Here is a 19334-nt window from a genome sequence, read left to right on the forward strand (position 1 = left end):
GGAAACGTGTGAAGCAGTCGCGACGCCCTAGCCAATTTCCCGCAACTTTTCTATGACGTCACGGAACCTTGTTTGTGCGATTGGCGGCCGCCTAACTGGCCTGTCGCGACGACACATGACTGTACGTCTGTAATGGGGCCTCTAGTTCCATTTGACCGCATCACTTGAATGCTAACGTGCAGTTAACGCACTGAAAATTATGTTTTATTGTTGGCCCGTATGACGTCATTCTTGCTCATATCACGTCACTGTGGCGCAAAATTTGAAAGTTTTTAAATACTTCTTGCTTTTTCTTTCGTTAAAAAACACCTTTTGGGGCTGTGATGGAGCTGAGTGAGATATTGAATCCTAGTTCTTTCAAATTAAACGAAGTTGTATTTTCTCTTCATGGCTCCTTTAACGTCAGGTGTGATGCGCAGTATTCCGCTCAAAAATGGTCTTGGAATTTTGAATACATCTCCAACTGCCATTTTTTTTACCGGGCTGTACCTCTCGAATGATGTCCGCTCTCATTGCTAAATCCAAATTCTTCCGTTTTTTTGACGTCCATGGCTCCGAAATGCGTGCCGTGGACAAAACAAGCACCACTCCGCGTCGGGGCCCGTGCGTCAGCCACCACCGGTAACCGCTCAAGCACGCAAGAAAAATGCCGAAAACCGAGCACTTCCAGTTAGCTCTGCTTCCTCCTTTATTGCCTTTTGCACCCAACCACTGCCCACGTTCTCACTACAATTCGGCTGCCCCCCACACTAGCATGCGAGCAGGTGTTGAAGGCCGTCGAAGTGACGCGACGGTGGCGGCGCCGAGCCTGGCACTGCCCGCGAAAAGTAATCACATCATCGCCTCTGCAATATTAGGAGAAGCGCACTTGCAGGGGCACTTTCAGTGCGGCGTTTGATATATCGAATGTGCCCGTGATCGGGAGTGCTGTATTTTTGCATGGAATTTCCAAGAGGATGTTCAGGCTGTTCGATACATGCAATAATTCGATATATCCGGGTTCAACTGTAGTTGGTATGTATACTCGGTAAAAACTACCTGTGATTGAGAATTTATTGGCTATTCTTGCAACTTGCTCTTTATACGTCTCGAGCGCGGCCTGTAGGGGCGCCACTGAAATCCCCCTAGCGGCCCGTTTCGAAAGCAGCCGCGGGAGTCTCCGGCCCACTCCCCCCTGTCGCCGTTGCTTTTGGGGCACGTTCAAGACTGCGTTATACCGTTTGTACGCGTTCGAAATATAGAATAATGTGGTGCAGGAACTCTGTTTGCAAGCGTGTGTGTTTACGAGAGTGTAAACGTTTATGACGCGATCTTAGTGTGGTACGTTCGGCCTGCATAAGCGCCAGGTGCGTGTCACAGGCCGGCGTACCGAAGCCGGCATGCGCATGCAGCTGATTGCAACTCCGCTGCCTTGAAATTTAGTGGCAGTGTCTTCATAAGCAGTGTTTCCTCCGGTGGTCATGTTGCGGCCGTACACTATGATGCAAATCGGCTTTGTGAGCTTACATAATCTAACGGAGCACTCATACCTGACAGCACGCAAGTTACGCTTGCCAATATCACGTCTCAGATATTGATCACTACCCTGGACAAGCCAATGCAGCATAGGTTTCACAAACATTCTATAAAAGAAGTATCATGGATAATGCAAAATTATACTCGGGAGTCAGCACGTGACGACAAATTTAATGCCGGGTCGTCTTGTCGCGAGGTGAGCGGTCGCATAGATTCATCTGTTACATTTATCCTCCACGAGAAGTGCGGAGACGGGCTTATAGGGTAATCCGCGTCAGCGACTAAACTCTTCTTCAAACCAGCGTCACATGACACAGGGAGACTGCAGAATCTAGCATAAACCGAAATCAGAGGGCCTTATCAGATACGACACTCTTCCAACGAGCCTGTGTGTACGAGATTTCGGCGCATGTTAAGGACATCCAGGCGGTCAAAATTAATGCGGAGCCTTTCACTATGGCGCGCCTCATCACCTCAGTCGCGTCGGTACGTTAAAAACCTACAATCAGTCAACTCTTCCAACGACACCTGGTATCGCTTGTGAAGTGCCTACCCTATATTAAAAAAATGCGTCCGCCGGGTGATCAGCCGTTCGTTGAAGGCGCAAAACAAAAGGAAAGTGAGCGCACAGCTTGTGTGTGTTATTACTAAAAGGTTCATCCGTTGATTTCACTCCGAATTTGTAAACAACAATAGTTGATCATCCCCCTCCTCTACCCCCCTTGTCTTGCGAAATATCAGTGCATTTCGTATCTAGTTGGTCTGGTGAATACTCCCTTGCTTAACTCTTTCGTTACGGCGGAAAAACGGCCGATTTTAAGTGCTTCCACAAAACGTTTTTTTTCTCTTGAGCTACTGGACACACGTAATCTTGCTATGCATGAAATTGTAGCTTATAGATTGCTCTTCCAAACACAAAGCATCAATTTTGTTAAAAGTACAATTACTTACAGTTTATTTGTCAAGTAATCAGAAAAAAGCCCCCAAGAAAAGTATACTAAAAACACAAATCGGCACTTTTACCGAGACTAAAAATTATTTCAGGTATTTTAAGATATACAAATTGTTCCTACGTTCCTTGGCTATGATTCAATATATAAATCAACAGTCTACACCAAGTTTTGGATTTTTGAGGGCCCGTCAACCTAGCGCAACTGACGGCTGTGCCACGCCGCGAGGGCACTCATGGGTGAGTGAGTCTATGTAAAATGTGCATCCAAGTACCGTACTTACCTAATTCTAACGCGCACTTTTTTTCCGGAAAAATAGGTCGAAAAATCACATGTGCGTTAGAATCGGATACGAAACCGACACCGAAACAGCGAAAATTTCGTCCCACCCATCACCATCGCCATGTCAAGATGGCGCTGAAGCTTTTAGCAACAATTTTTCGCACGCAGGAAGCATAGGCGCCTAGGCCACCTAGGCTTTTCCATCGGAGTTCATACAAATAGTCAGATCATTCCACTTGCGCGCTTGATAACAGCAATGGCAGCAGCGGCTCTCACGTGTTCAAAACGAGCGGTCGGCTGAAGCGTGCGCCTCTGGAGAAGCTCGCGGGATGGGCGTGTGAGGCGTGGGCCACGATCCCATCGACCATGGTTGAACGTTCGTTCAGAAGTGTGGCATCGCGAACGTGCTTGACGGCACCGAGGACGAGATCTTGTGGTCAGCGGAGAGCGACGAGGAGTGAGATGAGTGAGATTACTTCGGGAAATAAATCACCCGTTTTTATCGCATTTGTTTTCCTTTCTCACACAGTTCCATGCGCGTTACAATCGGAGGTGCAAGTTTTTTCGGTTTTTTGTCAGGAAAATTGGGTGCGCGTTAGAATCAGGTAATTACGGTATACTCTTTTGTGACCTCGCACAAAATCCTTATCAGTTCGGTGGTAAAAAACAAGAAAAAAAAAAATCGAGCGCTCTCGACAAGCATCGCACCTGAACCCTGCAGCGCTAATCTGACACGAGCGCAAGGTTATCTTGAAGGTGATAGGGCGATACGGCGCGGTGCATTTGGCAAAATATCCCGCCCGTACGTTCTCGAGACCCTAAACACAAAATCAAAACCGCAGTCGTCAGATAAGAAGCACGTTTTGTTTATAAATACAGCGCGGAGTCACAACGAAATTACCTGCCAGCGCTTGTTGAAGTTCGAGGCACCTGAACCGGAGCTTCGTCTTCCTAACTGAAATCTGAAGATCCCACATCATTGCTTGATCCCTCACTGCAGCTGGAATCAGAAAAATTGACAGCAGGAGCAGCCGAAGTGCTTGCTACAGCAGTCCGACTGTGCGGAGCGCGGCGCGAACCGAACGCCATTTTTCCTCCTCCTCCCCTCCCCCTTCGGTTCAAATTACTCTTGCTACGCCGCCACCACACGAGACACATAAACAAACGAAACCGAAATTGAAAGACACGTTGCCAATGAACACACCAGATGGCGATAGTTGTCTGTGGAGCGCGGGTTTCAGATTTTGCGGGAGATTTAAAATCATCGGACGCCGGCTTCCGATCGCCTATGGCGCCGTCGTGAAAGAGTTAATTCCCAACAATTGTCTTAATTGTCTTTAGTATTTCCGAAGCCGCACTGGGTTTTTTATCATTCCCGTATGACTATTCTATTAATTACTGACTTGCAGACCATTCATTTTTCAATGGTTTCATTAACTTACCTTGGTTCTTGCTATAAGGCGTGAGTGGGCACATATTTAACAACTCACAGCCTTTGAGTGTACTTAATATTTTCGCGTGGCTTATATTCCCATAAACGGCACAAGTTATTGTCAGCTATTGGGTTATCACATCCCTGAAACATATTTTACTACGACGTACATATTCGAAGCGCAGCCGCATTTGTTGTCGGCGCTGAAAAACGAAACAACCTCTTACAGTGACAGTATCAGGTCTAAGCGAGGCAACAATAAATATAATTCTCTTGCGCTGACGTGTTCGATGGTGAAAGTGGCAATATGCTGCTGCCGTTGCCGGTGCCCGCAAGAGCGGCCAAGAAGCGCGCAGAATCGTCTCCCTGGGTAGCTCTCGTTGGCGTTCGAGCGCTCTACCAAGATGCAGCTGTCTTTTTTAAGTGCCTTAAACGTGCAATTTGCTTAAAGACGTCACCATAACAAGTTGTTTAGCGCGCGGAAAGGCAAAGAGAAGGGAAAGAGAACCAAAACACTGCATGACCACCTATCAGACGCGCAGCGCTAATCCCGTAAACGCCGCGGAGAAGCGGCAGCAGGCGGCGCAGCGATCGCGAAGCTCGAGGCATATAGTGTGCCTGTATTTTTAACAGGGATCAGAATATTGTTCACATAGGTGTCTGCTTTGGGTGTTTTTTTTTTTTTTGTCTTGACTGGTGACCTTAATTGTGGCACACATTTGGATGGAATCTTCTTTGAAAGCAGCATGCTTCATTAGTGTGATAGAGTGTCGAGGTGCCTACGTTAAAGGGCTGTAAGATGCCAAGACTCTTCTTGCGACACTAACTGCTTTTAATATTCTGGCTGTCTGATTGCTGCTTCCCATGGCATGCCTGTAGTCACACTTTTCTTCTCCTAGCCCTAACAGTTTCCATTTCCCTTGCACAGCTCGCAGCTATCACCTGCTTATGCATGCTTGCTTCCACCAACCCCCCTCAAAGGCAAGGCTGAACTGGCTGCAAAAGGTACGCACCTTCGTTTGAGCCACGGTAAAAAAAAAAAAACCTTTTTTCTTGTCTAGTGCTACTGCTGTCAGTTATGCAACAACTTTGGAGTAAGCTTGGAGGATCAGCAGGGTGCATGTAAGCGATACTGAACTCCTTGGGTATCACTAAGAGTGTTGCCAATAAACTCATTTTCATTTGTGTTGCATTGTGTCGCAAGACACAAGTTTAGGTAAATGCAGGAGTGCTGGGAGACCCCACACCCCACAGCAACGTATTTGCAAACATTTTGTAAGAACTACAATCCACGTTTCTGCTAATCCTTTTTCCTTACAGTGCACATCAATTGGCTGATTGGGGTGAGGGGTGGGGGGAGGGGGGAATAGGAATGTTCAAAAATTTCAAATATTGATGTGAAATATAGAATATTCAATTTTGGATTGTATAAAATGGGGGTATTTGACAACTTGCTAATATCCTTGAAGTATGTCTAGGTTTGAGAGCACAAATAGATTCTTGGGAACACTTGATTAAACCTGGTTTTAATGAACTTAGCTACCGGGAATTATGCCCCTCGTTACTCCGAAAACTGTTTGCTTAAAAACCGCGTGTAAAATGACCACATTTGAAATTAACTGGGCATCAGCTATGTCACGCTGCGAGATCTTTGGATCACTGCCAAAATGCCCTGGCTTCCTTGAATACCTTGCGACAGCCTTCCCGCAGTGCACCACTCCATGTTTGGGAAGCTAACCGACTGCTTGGCAGGTGAAAAGGAGGGGCTTTTGGGGTGGCCTTATCCCTAGGCTTTGGGTCGACAGCACACATTGACAATGTGGTCGTGTGTGAGCACACCCGGTCAACACATCTTCACAAAACTTTTCTCATGAAATGATGAACATTGCGACATGTCATAGCTTGATAATAATGCCTTCTTCTTATATTTGGGACATTTGGAGGGACGGTAACTTCCCAAAGTTTGTAATTTCATCGTTGTATGAAAAATAGTTCTCTTATTGATGCAGGGTGCCCACATTGGCCGCGGCTAAGGTTCTTATAACACTTGGCCTTTGCATGTTACATGCGCTTACCAGTACCGATACCCCGATTGGGGTATGAAATGACCTTGAAGGACCCCGTACTGAAATTTTCAAGCCTGAAATGTTATGCACGAGGCATTGGAAACAAAATTCACACCCTTAGCAAATTCAGTCCTGGAATATTTGCACAGTGTAAATACATGCGTGAACAGAGTCGGGGCATGCGTGTTCAAATGATCAAATAATTGCATTCTCACTAGTATTAAGACTGGAGCTAATGTGCCAAGGGGAAACTGCACCACCACACTGGTCCATATGATTGTTGAGATAATGCATGCGAAGTTTTAAAAGCTGGGCACTTTTATTGGTCCTTGCAAGCATGTCTCCCACACACTCAATTTTCCTACAAGAAATTAAACAAAAGTAATTAAACAAAAGTTAAGTGACGCTGACTTTTTTGTTGACATTATCACTTGTGAAGAGAAGTTTGATATTAACTAGAATAGCAACAAGGATAGAATGGGACGAGATATGGAATAAACAGTAACAGGAATAACAATTTGGGTAGTTGTATACCTCGAATAATAGTTCTCACTCCATATACTTCAGAGATGAGTTTCCTCCAAAAAAATTAGCCAACCTATAAGTGTGCTGATTTAAGTTTGTTGCTGTATTCATTTTACATCATAAAAAGTTCTCACAGAGTTCCTAGCCCGAAATTTTTGTTTGTACTGCTTACTGAAACTTAACTGCAGTAAATGTAAGTTTTCATCTCAGAGAGATCAAAGCATCAACTTCAATTTAAAGCGATCAGAAATAAATGATTGTCCTCTTCACATTCTCTTGGAAAGAAATAACCAGTCATTGCACGGGCCTAATCGCCAGCCATCGGTGCTGTCTGCTTGTCACAGTTAGCTTGGCAGCGCTTCTCTTTTGTGATTGCTGAAGACAGTGGCTTCGTGTCTCGTCATTCGCTTTCCTCCTCCACCTTCTCCCAGCAACGATGTCAACATGGTGAAGCTGCTGCTCAACCTGGGAGCCAAAGTGAATGCGGCCGACAAAAGCGAAAGGACCGCCCTTCACGCTGCCACCACCCGGCACGTCAGCTGCGTGCGTGCCCTGGCCGAATGCGCCATCGGGCTGGATGTCAACGTCCAGGTACGATGGCTGTGTAACAACGGCGGAATGGTTTGCTGTTTTTCCTTCACCTTGCCTCGCTTGTTGGTGGTGTTTAGGTCGGGTTTGGCCTCGAAAGGCATTTGCCTTTTTAATGCATCAGCATTAAATCGCTCTGGAAGGGAAACAATCGACAAAAGCATCGACGTTTAGAGCTGTGAAACGGGTAGTAACCTGTGTGTCTTGGCAGTCTTCTATTGGTGGTGAGATGTTTGTGTGGCGCCCCCTGGCTCTCTGACGTCGGCTTAGGGACTCACGCCGCTGTCGTCTGCTGCGTTCCGCTTGTAAGGGGCAGCAGTGCCTGTGCTAGAGATCGCCCGCTTTGATGCTTTAGTGCATTAAAAAGCGTAGTTTTAGTAATCGAGCTATTTTTGCCAGCTTCTGACACCTCTGAATAATTTCAAACTCTATTTCGCACAAGTTTACAACACACAAGGAGAGAGAACAACTTTCTTCAGTGTGCCGGTCAGATGATCTTGTGTAACTCGCCTTTTCTACCTTACTTGCGAGATCCAGTGCTTAGAACTCGTCAATAAGCATTCAAAATGCGTAGGCTTACCTACAGTATTTTTGAGATGCTCTCATGAAGACTCAACAGTTTAATGCTACGCATCATGCAGCGGACGCATACACAGGCATCGCACAGTGGGAAATAAAGCGGCCGTCTTCTATTTCTTTTGTTGTTGTTGACTTGTATCAGATGATTTTTTTTTTTTTTCCTGTGCCCAATGCATTAATTTTTCTGCACCGTCACAAACACCTCACGGGGAGGTTTGGGGATGTTTGGGAAGCTCACAAGGATCGTGTGGATATTTTCTTAAGGCTGTATGGCATACATTCTTTTCTTCACAAATTGGCTTTCGTCATGGCTGCGTGCAAGAAGGTGCATATCCGCAGCGTGCGTTGTGTGTTCACATGCAAATACAATGAGAAGGTCTGTGCTACGCTACCACGATCGCGCCTCAGACAATGTTGTGCAGAGTACAAAGCGGCTTTCGTGCTTCGAATTTCTACCATCGCCATCGTTATCATAACGAGCCGACTCCCAGCTCGAACGGTTATGACAAGATTACGGTGTTGAAGGCTTGATATACTTGCTAATGAGCACAGTACATATTACAGTAAAATTTCGTTACAAGAGACACTCCAAGGAACCAAAAAACGTCTCTTGTAACCAAGATCTCTTGCACGCAATGTTGCTAACATGGCAAACATAGGAGAACCAACCAAACTGCTTTCATTAAAATGTCTCTTATAACCAAGTGTCTCTTGTAACAGTGTCTCTTGTAACTAGGTTTTACTGTATACGTGTCGGTTTTTAGTATACCGTAAAAACCCGCGTATAATACGAGGTTTTTTTCGAAATTTGACTATGTTAAATTTGTGCCTCGTATTATATGTGGATCCCAAAGTTTTCAGCAGAAAATTTGAACTTCCGGTGTGGGTTTCAGCGGAGAATGGGCCATCTTGCGGTGGCGTTAGCTGGCTGCTGCTTCTCTCAGCCGGTGCCATTTTGATTGGTTTGACCCCGCGAAGGATCGGCACGTTCACCGCAAGTCTATCACGATGTCGGGTGCACGAAGGCAGTATTCAGCGGCAATTAAAAGAAAAGTTATTTTGTGTGCCGAAACCATCAGGAATTGCGCCGCAGGACGGCAGTTCGGCGTCACCGAAGGCAGCATTCGCGGGTGGAGAAAGCAACTGGTGCTTGATTGGATAAAGTCTGTGTGGTGTCGGCGGCCTGGAGCACTGTTCGGGGTTCCCGTCAGTGCTCGTGTTGGACGCCTTTCGCTGCCACCTGGCCGATTCCGTGAAGAAGTTGTTGCGCGAACCCCGCATCGAACTCATTGTCATTCCAGGAGGCATGACATCCGAGCTGCAACCGCTAGACGTTTGCATCAACAAGCCTTTCAAAGACTGCATAAGGTCCTTCTACCAAGAGTGGATGAGGTCAGGAGACCCGTAAGTGACAGCTACCGGATGGCTGACGCGGGCTTCTCCAGTGGTGCTTTGTGGCTGCATCGCGGATGCGTGGGCCAGCATCCCAGAGGAGCTCGTCAGTCGCTCCTTTAAGAAATGCGGCATCTCGAACACCCTTGATGGCACTGAGGACCACTTTCTGTGGGAAGACATTTCCAACAAGGCGACTTCAGGAGACAGCGGCAGCGAACCTAACGATGACTGAACGGACGTCCGGAGACAGTGCCAGCTAAAACTGACAATGACTGAAGGGTAACTGTAGTGCAAATAAATGTTTTCTGTGCTCTTTACCTCGTATTATATGCGGATGAAAACTTTTTTTCTGATTTTGCTGTCCCCGAATTACACCTCGTATTATACGCGGGTCCGTATTATACGCGGGTTTTTACGGTAACAAGAATCGAAACCGATGAATATGTCCAAGCTGCTCTTTATTGTTTTCCAACCCTCCGAGGCGTAAAGAACAAATTCTGGCCTACTTGGGATGGCGTTCTATGAATGGAAGAAAATTACTCTTGCTCTCTTGTCCTGGACTGAGGAGCCCGCCCACTAACCAGGTCGATTTTACTGCTAAATAGTGTGTCCTCCTCCTCCTCCTGCTCTTGAGTGCAGTTTTACTATAACGTATATTCTGAATATTGGGAAGATATGTCTGTGGGAATTGTAACAAAATATCCCTCCGGGTTTGAACAAACATAGTGTTACTGTATTTTTGCTGTAGACGTGTCTCATTTTGCTCAATAAGCTTTCATACTGGTTAGAAGCCTGGTAAAACCAGGACCCGCTTGCACGAACACACGTTCTTATTGGCAGTCTTATTCACAGTCTAGTCTTATTCACGGACTTCAATAAGACCGCGAATAAGATTCGGACTAGTAGTGCGCTTGCTCGAAAGCACTCGGGCCAGGCTACAGAGCTGTCTTATTGATGACAATAGGGACAGCGGGTACCTAGACGAGCACGAGAGAGGCCCCTAGGGAAAAGCTGGGAATACGCCGCAAAACTGCTTGTTGCCGCCGCCGGCGTTGAGCAAGCGTTTATTTTTAAACATTATTGGATAAATTCAAGAAATGCTGACCATCAGACGGCGTATTTGGGCCTTGTGACAGATACGTTACAATGATCCGCCATCCTTGGTAGGCCAACTCACGCGGCCGGGCCTCGGTCGCCCGGCCGCGTAAACGAAGTCACAAACAAAGATCGTCTGCTCGAAGCGTGGGCCTGAGAAACCCACTGGGTTGACGCAAAAAGCAACGACGTTGTCTCACGTTGTTGCAACACGAGTCGTGCTTTTCATTTCACCGTGAATTAGAAAGTTGCGAATTGACTTTGGGTTCATCGTCGTAGACTCGGATGCAACGAGCACTCCAGCGGCTCACGCCGCCTGAAACGGTGACACGATCACAAAAATCCGCTGCCTAGCCGCTCGCTTAGCGAGAGCTGCAGCTGTTAACAATCATGCTGTAGAAAATAGCCGAATGTTGATATACATGCTGCTGTTACATGCAAAAGATTGCTATTGCTCAAGCAGAATGTGCAATCAAAGTACAAACCCAAACAATTAAGCTTCGGAACCGCCACTTTCGAAGAGAAGGATGAAAAGACACGAGTCTGCGCAGCGTCTCGTTGAAAACGCGATTTTATTTGACGCTCACGGGCAGAGGTACTACAGGCTGCTAGCGTTTTGCTGTCGTGTGTAATTTTGTTGTCCCATTGTAGTTCTATTGTGAACGCCTATTTGTTGTTCCTGAGTTAATGGGTACGATTTTATAAAACCATACATTTGTTCCGTCATTTCCGTGCCGCCTTTTCGTAGCTAATGTGGTGACAGCTGGCATAGCAGACGATCACACATTCACACCCCGCGCTTGGCCACCCGATGTCTGCTCGGGACTAATATTGGGCCGCAGACTATCATTCCTGTCCATCTTTGTTTGACGTGAGGGAGAAAAAAAACCGTGCTACCCGGGAAAAACAAGCACACACCCATAGCGCACAGCGAAAGCTGAAAACGGTGGTTGGCTGCAGCCATCGGTGCCACATCAAAGAAGGTAGGCCTTGCGGCTTCTGGCGTCGGCGTTGTCTGGTCCTTTCCACCCTCTCTCCCGACGGCATTTCCGACAGCGTCGATCTCCTCAGAACAGGCATTTATTTGTTCGAAGCAGACGGTCAAGCGGCCGCCGCGCGGCATCGTTCGCCACTTCTGCGGCTACTGCACTCGTTTTTCACGGTATGGAGGTCGATCTTTATGATGAAATGACCGACCACGTCAGCATAAGACCGTGAATAAGACTGCTCGGAGCAGTCTTATTCACAGTCTTATTGCGTTCTTATTTTGGGTCTTATTCGCCGTCTTATAAGTTTCCGGAAAGTGTCTTATAGCCTAGGGAACATAAGACCCCGAATAAGACTGCCAATAAGATTAGACTGCGAATAAGACTGTCTTATTTGGCTTCGAGCAAGCGGGCCCAGCACGCACCTATACACACAGTAGGTTTTTTTCGTACTCAACCTGCAGGTTTTGCCACCCATAGTGCACGTCGGAACACTTCAATGTCATGACAACGTTAACTGATGTGATACAATACTTTCTAGCGTTCGGCAAGGTTGAAAAACCGCTTTACCTTGCATACGATTACCGGGAATCGTGATTCCTTCTTCCAAAGCCGACAGCACTGAAGGCCTGAAATTTGTTTTCGTCTTGCCTTTTCACTGTTGTCGGTTGTTAGCAGCTGGCTTTTCCCTTTGTTCGAAAGATTGCTGTTGCAGAAGCTGACGCCTAGCCTTCACACTCGGCACAGGACCGACTTCGCAAGGACTGGGGAGACGGCAGCAATGTTTCTCCCACAGTGGTATCCAAAACTATACTTTAAATCACGCCTTGAGCTAGTGTATGCCATTTTAACTCTTTCGCTACCGCCGGAAAATTTACTAATTATAGGGGTTTAAGAAAACATTTTTTTTTCCTGCTAAAAAATTGGCCTGCTAAAAAACAGGTTAGGCACTAATTGCAGGAGCAGAAAATGCAGATTATTTAACGGCATTTCCAATAATACCAGTTTTTTAAAGGTTTTTATATATCATAGTTGTAAAAAACATATCAAAGCCAAAATTTTTGTCAAGTTGTCGAAAAAAATGACAAAAAAGGAGTTGTGTATATCAAACCACCGGTAGTAGAAAAAAATTAGAATATACATTTTGTAGGAAAACATTTCAAAAACACGCCCTAGAAAAAATGTCAACTTGCGCGGAACAGTTTGTCATGTATAAAAAAAATGTTAGCATGCACGGTGCTCGTGTCATACGGTGAAGCTCAACCTCCAATTCAAAATGTGCAATTTCGGGTGGTTTCCTGGAATAAATCTGGCGGTTTGTCATTATCAGAGGCACCAATTTGCCCCCACATAACGTAAAAACATCTTGTCAATGGCTGACTTTGCATTTACAGCGAGCACAATATTTGGGACAAGCACGCGATGTGGAAAAAAACGTGCATGAAGTTGAAAACGGAACGCCGTGGCTGACGCTTGTTGTCGTTCACGGTCAGTTATCTCTCAAAACATAAAGCTGAGCTTTATTATCATCTTCTTACTCGCAATTGTAGCCTTGCTCGCAAAAATGAGGTACGATAAGCTAGAATCGTGCCCTGCGATCTTGGGCCGAGTAGCAGTTGCACGCTGAAAAAGATCAGCACAACGAGCCTCCTCTATTGCAGCACCACCTAACATTTTTCAAATGAAACAGTACAAAAACTTATCAGAGACTCCGTCCAGATAGACAGTTCAACTAAGCAGCAACATTAGACACCTGGATATACCCTCGCATGGAAACGAAACTGGAAGGCAAACAGTTGGCAGTGTAAGGCCGGTTCGAAGCGCTGTCCTCGGCGGAACAGATATCTGGCGACTGGGTGTGACCTTTTGACTTGCATCTGAAGTTCTTATCGCAGAAATCGGGTTAGGGTGGGGGGGGGGGAAATCAGGAGCGCCGTGCTTTGTTTGAGGATCAGTCGCGGACGCTTCAGGCGCCATGGCAGGTAGCCTTGAAGTTCGGTAACTGCGCAGTAGCGCTAAATATGAATTTCGCGATGCAGAAACGAAACCGAAACTGTTGGAAACTGTTTGCGAATGGTCCTGGGGTAAGTAGAACTACCACATTACTTAGAACAACGTGCACAAAGGCAATAAAAGTGCCTAAAATCATAAAGTAGCTTTGCAACCAGGCACTGCTTGAATTTTTCAGCCGATTTCTGAGATTATTACTGTCAGAGCGCGAACCTAATGATTGAAAATCGTTTGCTAGTTCCTCATTCACGCCCTAATAGCAAAAAACAAGCGCTGGTGCAGAGTAATTACGAGTTGCACGCATTCTTTGTTGGTAGCCGTGACGCGCAATGACCACGCCCCTTTTCCACACCCAGGTGATTCAAAAGCATGTCAAAAATCACGATTCCGTTGCAAAAATGAAAACAAAACTGATTTTGAAAGGCCATTTTTGGATCTAACTCCGAACAGCTTTACTTGTTCGAGAAACGCCTGGAACGCTATGAAAAGGCGCTCCCAAAAGTACCGATCAAATTGATCGATTTTGATAGGCGCGGTAGCGAAAGAGTTAAGTCTATTATTATGATAAAAAGTTGCACACGCGCAAAATCTGGAGCGGGAAAGCATCATAGGAAAACCTAGCGCAAAACAACAGTAGGGAGAGCGAGCCCAAGTGAAGCAGACGACACAAATGCGAGAATCCCTAAGCCGACGTCATGGAGGCGTGCTTCACAGCGCCGCCTGTGGTCGTGCTCATCGCCAATAGTGTGAGACATTTCATAGAACAAGCTTTCGCTTGGCAATAGTGAAAGGTGGCCATCCACCGTCCACACCAGAACACCACAGGTTAAATGAGAGAGTGGAAGAGTGCAGCCAAATGAGCAAACAGGGTGGCAGCGAAATTCACTGCCGCCGTCAGTTCGCCCATAACATGGCGGCAAGAATAAGAAGTGATGTATAGGTGACAGATCGAAGACTGTCAAAACTATTAAGGCGGATCGTGAAGCACAGTGTCCCAAGCGTAATAGTTACAGCGCCGCCCTTCAACAACACGAAACAGAAGCAGGACGTTTCTGGCATTCAACTAGACGTTCATGCTCTTGCATTCACAACAAATAGGTGCTTGGGAGTCCTTAGAGTTTTTCCTTGTGTTCATGCAACCTTCACGTCTCATGCTTTGCAGGCTGACAATGGTGACACGCCCCTGTTCACTGCTGTGGCCAACAACAGCCTGGAGGTCATTGACGTGCTCGTGAACGCGCCCGGGGCGAACCTTGCCATCCAGAACAAGCGGGGCATAAACCCGCTTCACTTGGCGGCCATGCTGGGACACAACGGGTGAGCACTGATCGACTGACGCTTAGCTCTCACCCAGGAGAGTTGTGTGGGGTTTTGTACAACCGGGTGCGCGAGGTATTTGAGAACGCTATTCCTTATCGCCGTACACACCAGCAGCCTCATCTTATATATCTAGGGGTATGGCTTCTTGCTCATCGGCCCTTTATCATTCATACTGCTCAGTTTGTTCAAAGATGGAAGTGTGCAAGTTGAAGCAGGAAATGAAACATCATGCAGTCTTCGTTGCCCTGGCCGCGCACCACAGCAACTTGGGAACTGCCACCTTTCTGAAAGTGGCGAAGTCTTTCGTTTACAAGGTGCAGACAGAGCTGATGTGTTGTGGCGGTGACGTGGCATCTGTGGCGAATAGTAAAAGGCACAGTTAGCCCAGAGACGTCGTCAGAACCCCTTAATTTCTTCGTAGTGGTGTTATCCGTTGTCCGCAATAAGGGTGATGTCATGCCGCCACACGTTTTTTTTGCAGGACTCCGCGTTAGTGGTGACGGTTACGTGGATGTGCTTGCCACCATTGTAAAGCCATGGATAGAGAGTGTTTCTAGAGCAAGACCATATGTCTTGCAGCAAGATCCGCCTCCTGTCCACACCGCCTGCGTCACCCAATAGTGGCATAGCTGACAACTTCTGCCACCCCGTCACTCCCAACTTGTGGCCTCCTAGATCTCTAGATTTAAATCGGCTCGACTAAAATGTCTGGGGCATCGTTGAGAGAGAGGCCAACAAAGGACCGTATAATACAAAAGACTTTCTGAAGGCCGCCATTTCTTAGTTAATGGCCAACATCTCTAAGGAGCACCAGATCAGTGCTTGCAGCCATTTGCGAAGTCGAATCAAATCGCTTATTGCTACCGCTGGCGGATTCATGGAGCAGTTATGAAAATAAACAATAAGAGAAGTACTTCGCAAAGTTTGGTGAAAATATGGCTGATTTTGGTGGAGATATTCTGTTGCGCCTGTCACTGACGCCAATGTTCTGTTCTCAAATACCTCGCGCACCCGGTGTAGCAACTCTGTTTTGCCTGCGGTTAGTGCACTTGCCCTTTGAGTGGGACTGAATCAACTGGTGGATGATGCGAGTAACAGACTGACTACCATAGGGGATGACCATTAACTCGATGGAGTGATGAAATCAGAAAATTCGGAGGAAAGAAAGGACTTGGGCACTGCAGTGTGACATTCTGTTTCGAAGTCTGTGCAAAACGGGCTCTTCTGGTATGCTACAGAGCTTTAAATGGGACCTGCAACACGCTTTGTGCAGGCCAAATAAACCAATGCAACGTTTAGGTTGCACTGCCAGGAATACCTGAGCCAAATATGACACGTGCATGTGAAAGCAGTAAGCTCGCAAATTGCTGTGAAATATGCGGGAAAAACCAGCCAACCAATTCATCCATTACGCACCACTGTAATTATGTCATTTTGGCCGTGGCTGCCCTATTGGCTGTTGCTGGTCAACTTAATGGTTTATTTCTTGCATTTCCTGTGACGGTCCACTGTAGTTGGTGCTGTGCATCAACTTCTTCTGTGCCTGAGCCTGTACAAACAGTTTTGGCACTTTGTGTTTTGAGTGCGTGGAGAGTTTGAGTGATGAACTGAATACTCTTCTTTCAACCAGACTACTTGACAACAATCGTTTATTGGTTCAAAAACGCCCTACCAACCAGAGCGTGCACTTGCGAGCACGCATCACTGCTTGCTTTTTTGTTGCACCACACCGGAAATAGACACCTCCTGTTGCGAAGAAAAGGAGAAAACTCCCCGGCCTGTGATATATGGAAGGCCACCGAAGAGAACGCCACGAACCGCTCCCCTCTACGGGAGAGAGCGCGCAGCTTTCATCGCTTAGTCCGCGCTCGAGTTTAGTGGAAATGAATACTGTGGAACACCAATAATGCAACTTTCCAGGGACTGTGTGAAAGCGTCGTATGACCAGGGTGTCGTACGATCGGGGTATGGGTGAATGCCGGCCTAGTAGATGGTCTCGCGCGACAGGTGGGCTAAGAACTTATTTAAACTACTATATTTCACGTGTTCTCGCGTAATTTGCGAACCCCTAACTGAAATCTAAAGTTTCTAAAAATAAAACCCCTATTTAATGCCCCCTTCCTCTCCACAGCATCTGCGCTAGCCTGCCAAGCATGCATTGTGCGCTAAGTGACCCCTGTGTCGTCCGGTGCTATTTATAACCCGCCAGCCCTGCACCTCGCGCGCGAGATTTAAGGTTGACATGGTTGAGCAAATTGAGAGGTGAAAAGGCGAGGCGACAGTGTGAAACTGCCAAGGCCAAATGAAACGAATGATAGTATAAGGTGGTGACAGAAAAAAGGCAGGAAAGAAAAGAGCAGAGCGACAACGCGGCTTTCAAAGACACTGATAAGCAGAGAGAGGGGGAGAGAGCGTCGTGAAAGGAAGAGACTTGAATCGAGCGGGCGAGGAAAGCGGGTGTTGGGTTGCACTGTATGCATACCTCAGCAAAACTGGGCGACCGTCGCTCACACTCACACAGAAAAATATATATTTTCCTCACGCACTGACTCACTCACACTCACACTCACTACGCGCCCTCCGCCAGTCGCACCCACTCGCGCTCACGCTCACCACTCGCACTCACTCATGCTCACCACTCGCAGTCACTCACGCTCGCGCTCCCCACTCGTTGACTCCCCTCCCACGCGAGTGTGCAGACCCTCCATGAGTCATGAAATCGAACAGTATTAGTGCATTACGGCGTCAGAAAGCCACCCAAGCCATATTCCTAACTCAAAATTAATTCTAGGGTTCCCCATAGCGGGAGCTCGGTGACAACATATTTCTGGAGCTAAAATCAATCCCGGCACTAACAACCATCGCAGCGAGCGGCTCCTGCGACAAATAGCCAACAGCGAGTACAAGCGCAATAGTGGCGCTAACCGCGGTTAACCCCGCAAATGGCGCGAGTGCACTCACGAGTGGTGAGCGGGGCACCCCGCGAGTTGCTCTCACACTCGCGAGTGGGTAGTGGGGCTTGCCGCAAGTGGCGCTCACATTCACGAGTCGTGAGCGGGGCTCACTGCGCGTGGGGTTCACACTCACTCGCCCTCACACTTACCAGTGCAAAACAATGGCGAGGCTCACTCACCACTCACTCATGAGGGGCGAGGGAGGGCTGTGTAAGTGCACTCGTGATTGGTACTGCCGACCTATCGTTGTACGTATTTTCACGTCCATCAGGTCAATGGTAGCTTCGAATTCGCAGTAGAATTTTTTTATCACTTGCGCAATTATTTTCAAGGTACTGCCCCAGATACTGGTATATGCATTTTCTGGGGATGCCAATCTGTCTATTTAGACCAACTTTGGTTTTGTCTTCAGTGTCCCTTCAAGTCTTTTTGGGTGTGAATTTGTGTGTGGGACGTTGGTTACCACACTGTACATATCGAAACGAAAGCGAATATTTTAGTCCATGTGCTCAGTTTTGTTTTGTTTTTTACAGCGCAGCACATCGGATTCTGTCCAGAGAGCCAAGCCTTGCGGACCAGCGGTCTGCACAGGGACACACCCCCTTGCAGTTTGCCGTCCACTGTGGCCACTACAGGCTCTCAAAGACGCTGCTGACACAGGTGCTGTTAGGATTGCATGATCAACTTGCATGCTCCGTGGTGTTTTAATAAATGGGGAGGGTTTTCCTAATCCAAATTTTTTCTAATTTTTCTAATCCGCACTAATTTTTACCACCCGGGGATCTTTTAACGTGCGCCGAAATCACGACACACAGGTCGTGATTTCGAAATCACGGCACACGAAATCACGACAAAAGCAGCCACCATGGCCAAAATTTAACCCGCATCCTTGGACACCTTGTTCTGGAGATCCGGTCCCATCGCTAGCGCCACTAACCAACACATCAATGTATTGCCAGCATAACAAACTTTCAGCGATGTCATACCACGTTAGCAACTCGAGTGATGTCAACGTGAGCCCCAGTTACCACAGTTACCTGTTTGGTTGGATCAGCGAGGGAGTGCGAACGATGCGCGAGTCCCATCTGCCACTCCGATCAGAGGTCAAAGCTTTTGCTCTTGACCTACAAACGAGCTGATCTGTGACGGCAGAGGCGGCGAGATTTCGTTAGCTCATCGGGGAGCTGGCTGCAACTCAAGTTTTCGAGTAGTGCCAGGCACCATTTTTTTATTTCTTTTTATTACACTGGACACGAAAATGTGCCGCGGTCTAGACAGGTGCACTGAGGGAGCTATGCCCTCTCTGTGCAGGTGGCGGCCACGGCCGCGAAGTGGTGCAGGCAGGCGCAGGTAGCTCGAGCGATAGCTTGTTACCGCTCCACTAAATGGGACTCAAGTCCCAAACGAAAATGCACATACGAGAAAGGAAGGAATGATGTGATGGCCGATTGCATTAAAAATCTTCATCTGCAGCGCTTATGAGAGTGGCAATCGAATATCCGCTGGAGTGTTAAGCCTAACATCTGTAGGCAGACCTGTAGGCAGACTGGCTGGCTGCTCCCAGTACACGTCTCCCCACCCACTGCCTCGCAAGCCGTTCTCTAGCCGCGGCAGGATTTAACACTCGCAGGGCCTGC

At 47.3% G+C, this 19334-nt stretch overlaps 1 protein-coding gene across 3 annotated transcripts in view; it reads left to right on the forward strand.

Moving 5' to 3' along the window:
- LOC144145990 (E3 ubiquitin-protein ligase MIB2-like) overlaps positions 1-19334 on the forward strand; it is a 52664-nt gene that overhangs the window by 24372 nt on the left and 8958 nt on the right. For all 3 annotated transcript variants that reach the window (XM_077677882.1, XM_077677880.1, XM_077677883.1), the window contains 3 exons: positions 7202-7361; positions 14586-14740; positions 18231-18357. In XM_077677882.1, the coding sequence (XP_077534008.1) occupies positions 7202-7361; positions 14586-14740; positions 18231-18357 (442 nt within the window). The remainder of the gene's footprint in view (positions 1-7201; positions 7362-14585; positions 14741-18230; positions 18358-19334) is intronic.

Source organism: Haemaphysalis longicornis, unplaced genomic scaffold, assembly GCF_048455015.1.
Source record: "Haemaphysalis longicornis isolate Haplotype H1 unplaced genomic scaffold, Haemaphysalis longicornis Haplotype H1 scaffold_7, whole genome shotgun sequence".
Lineage (NCBI taxonomy): Eukaryota > Metazoa > Arthropoda > Arachnida > Ixodida > Ixodidae > Haemaphysalis > Haemaphysalis longicornis.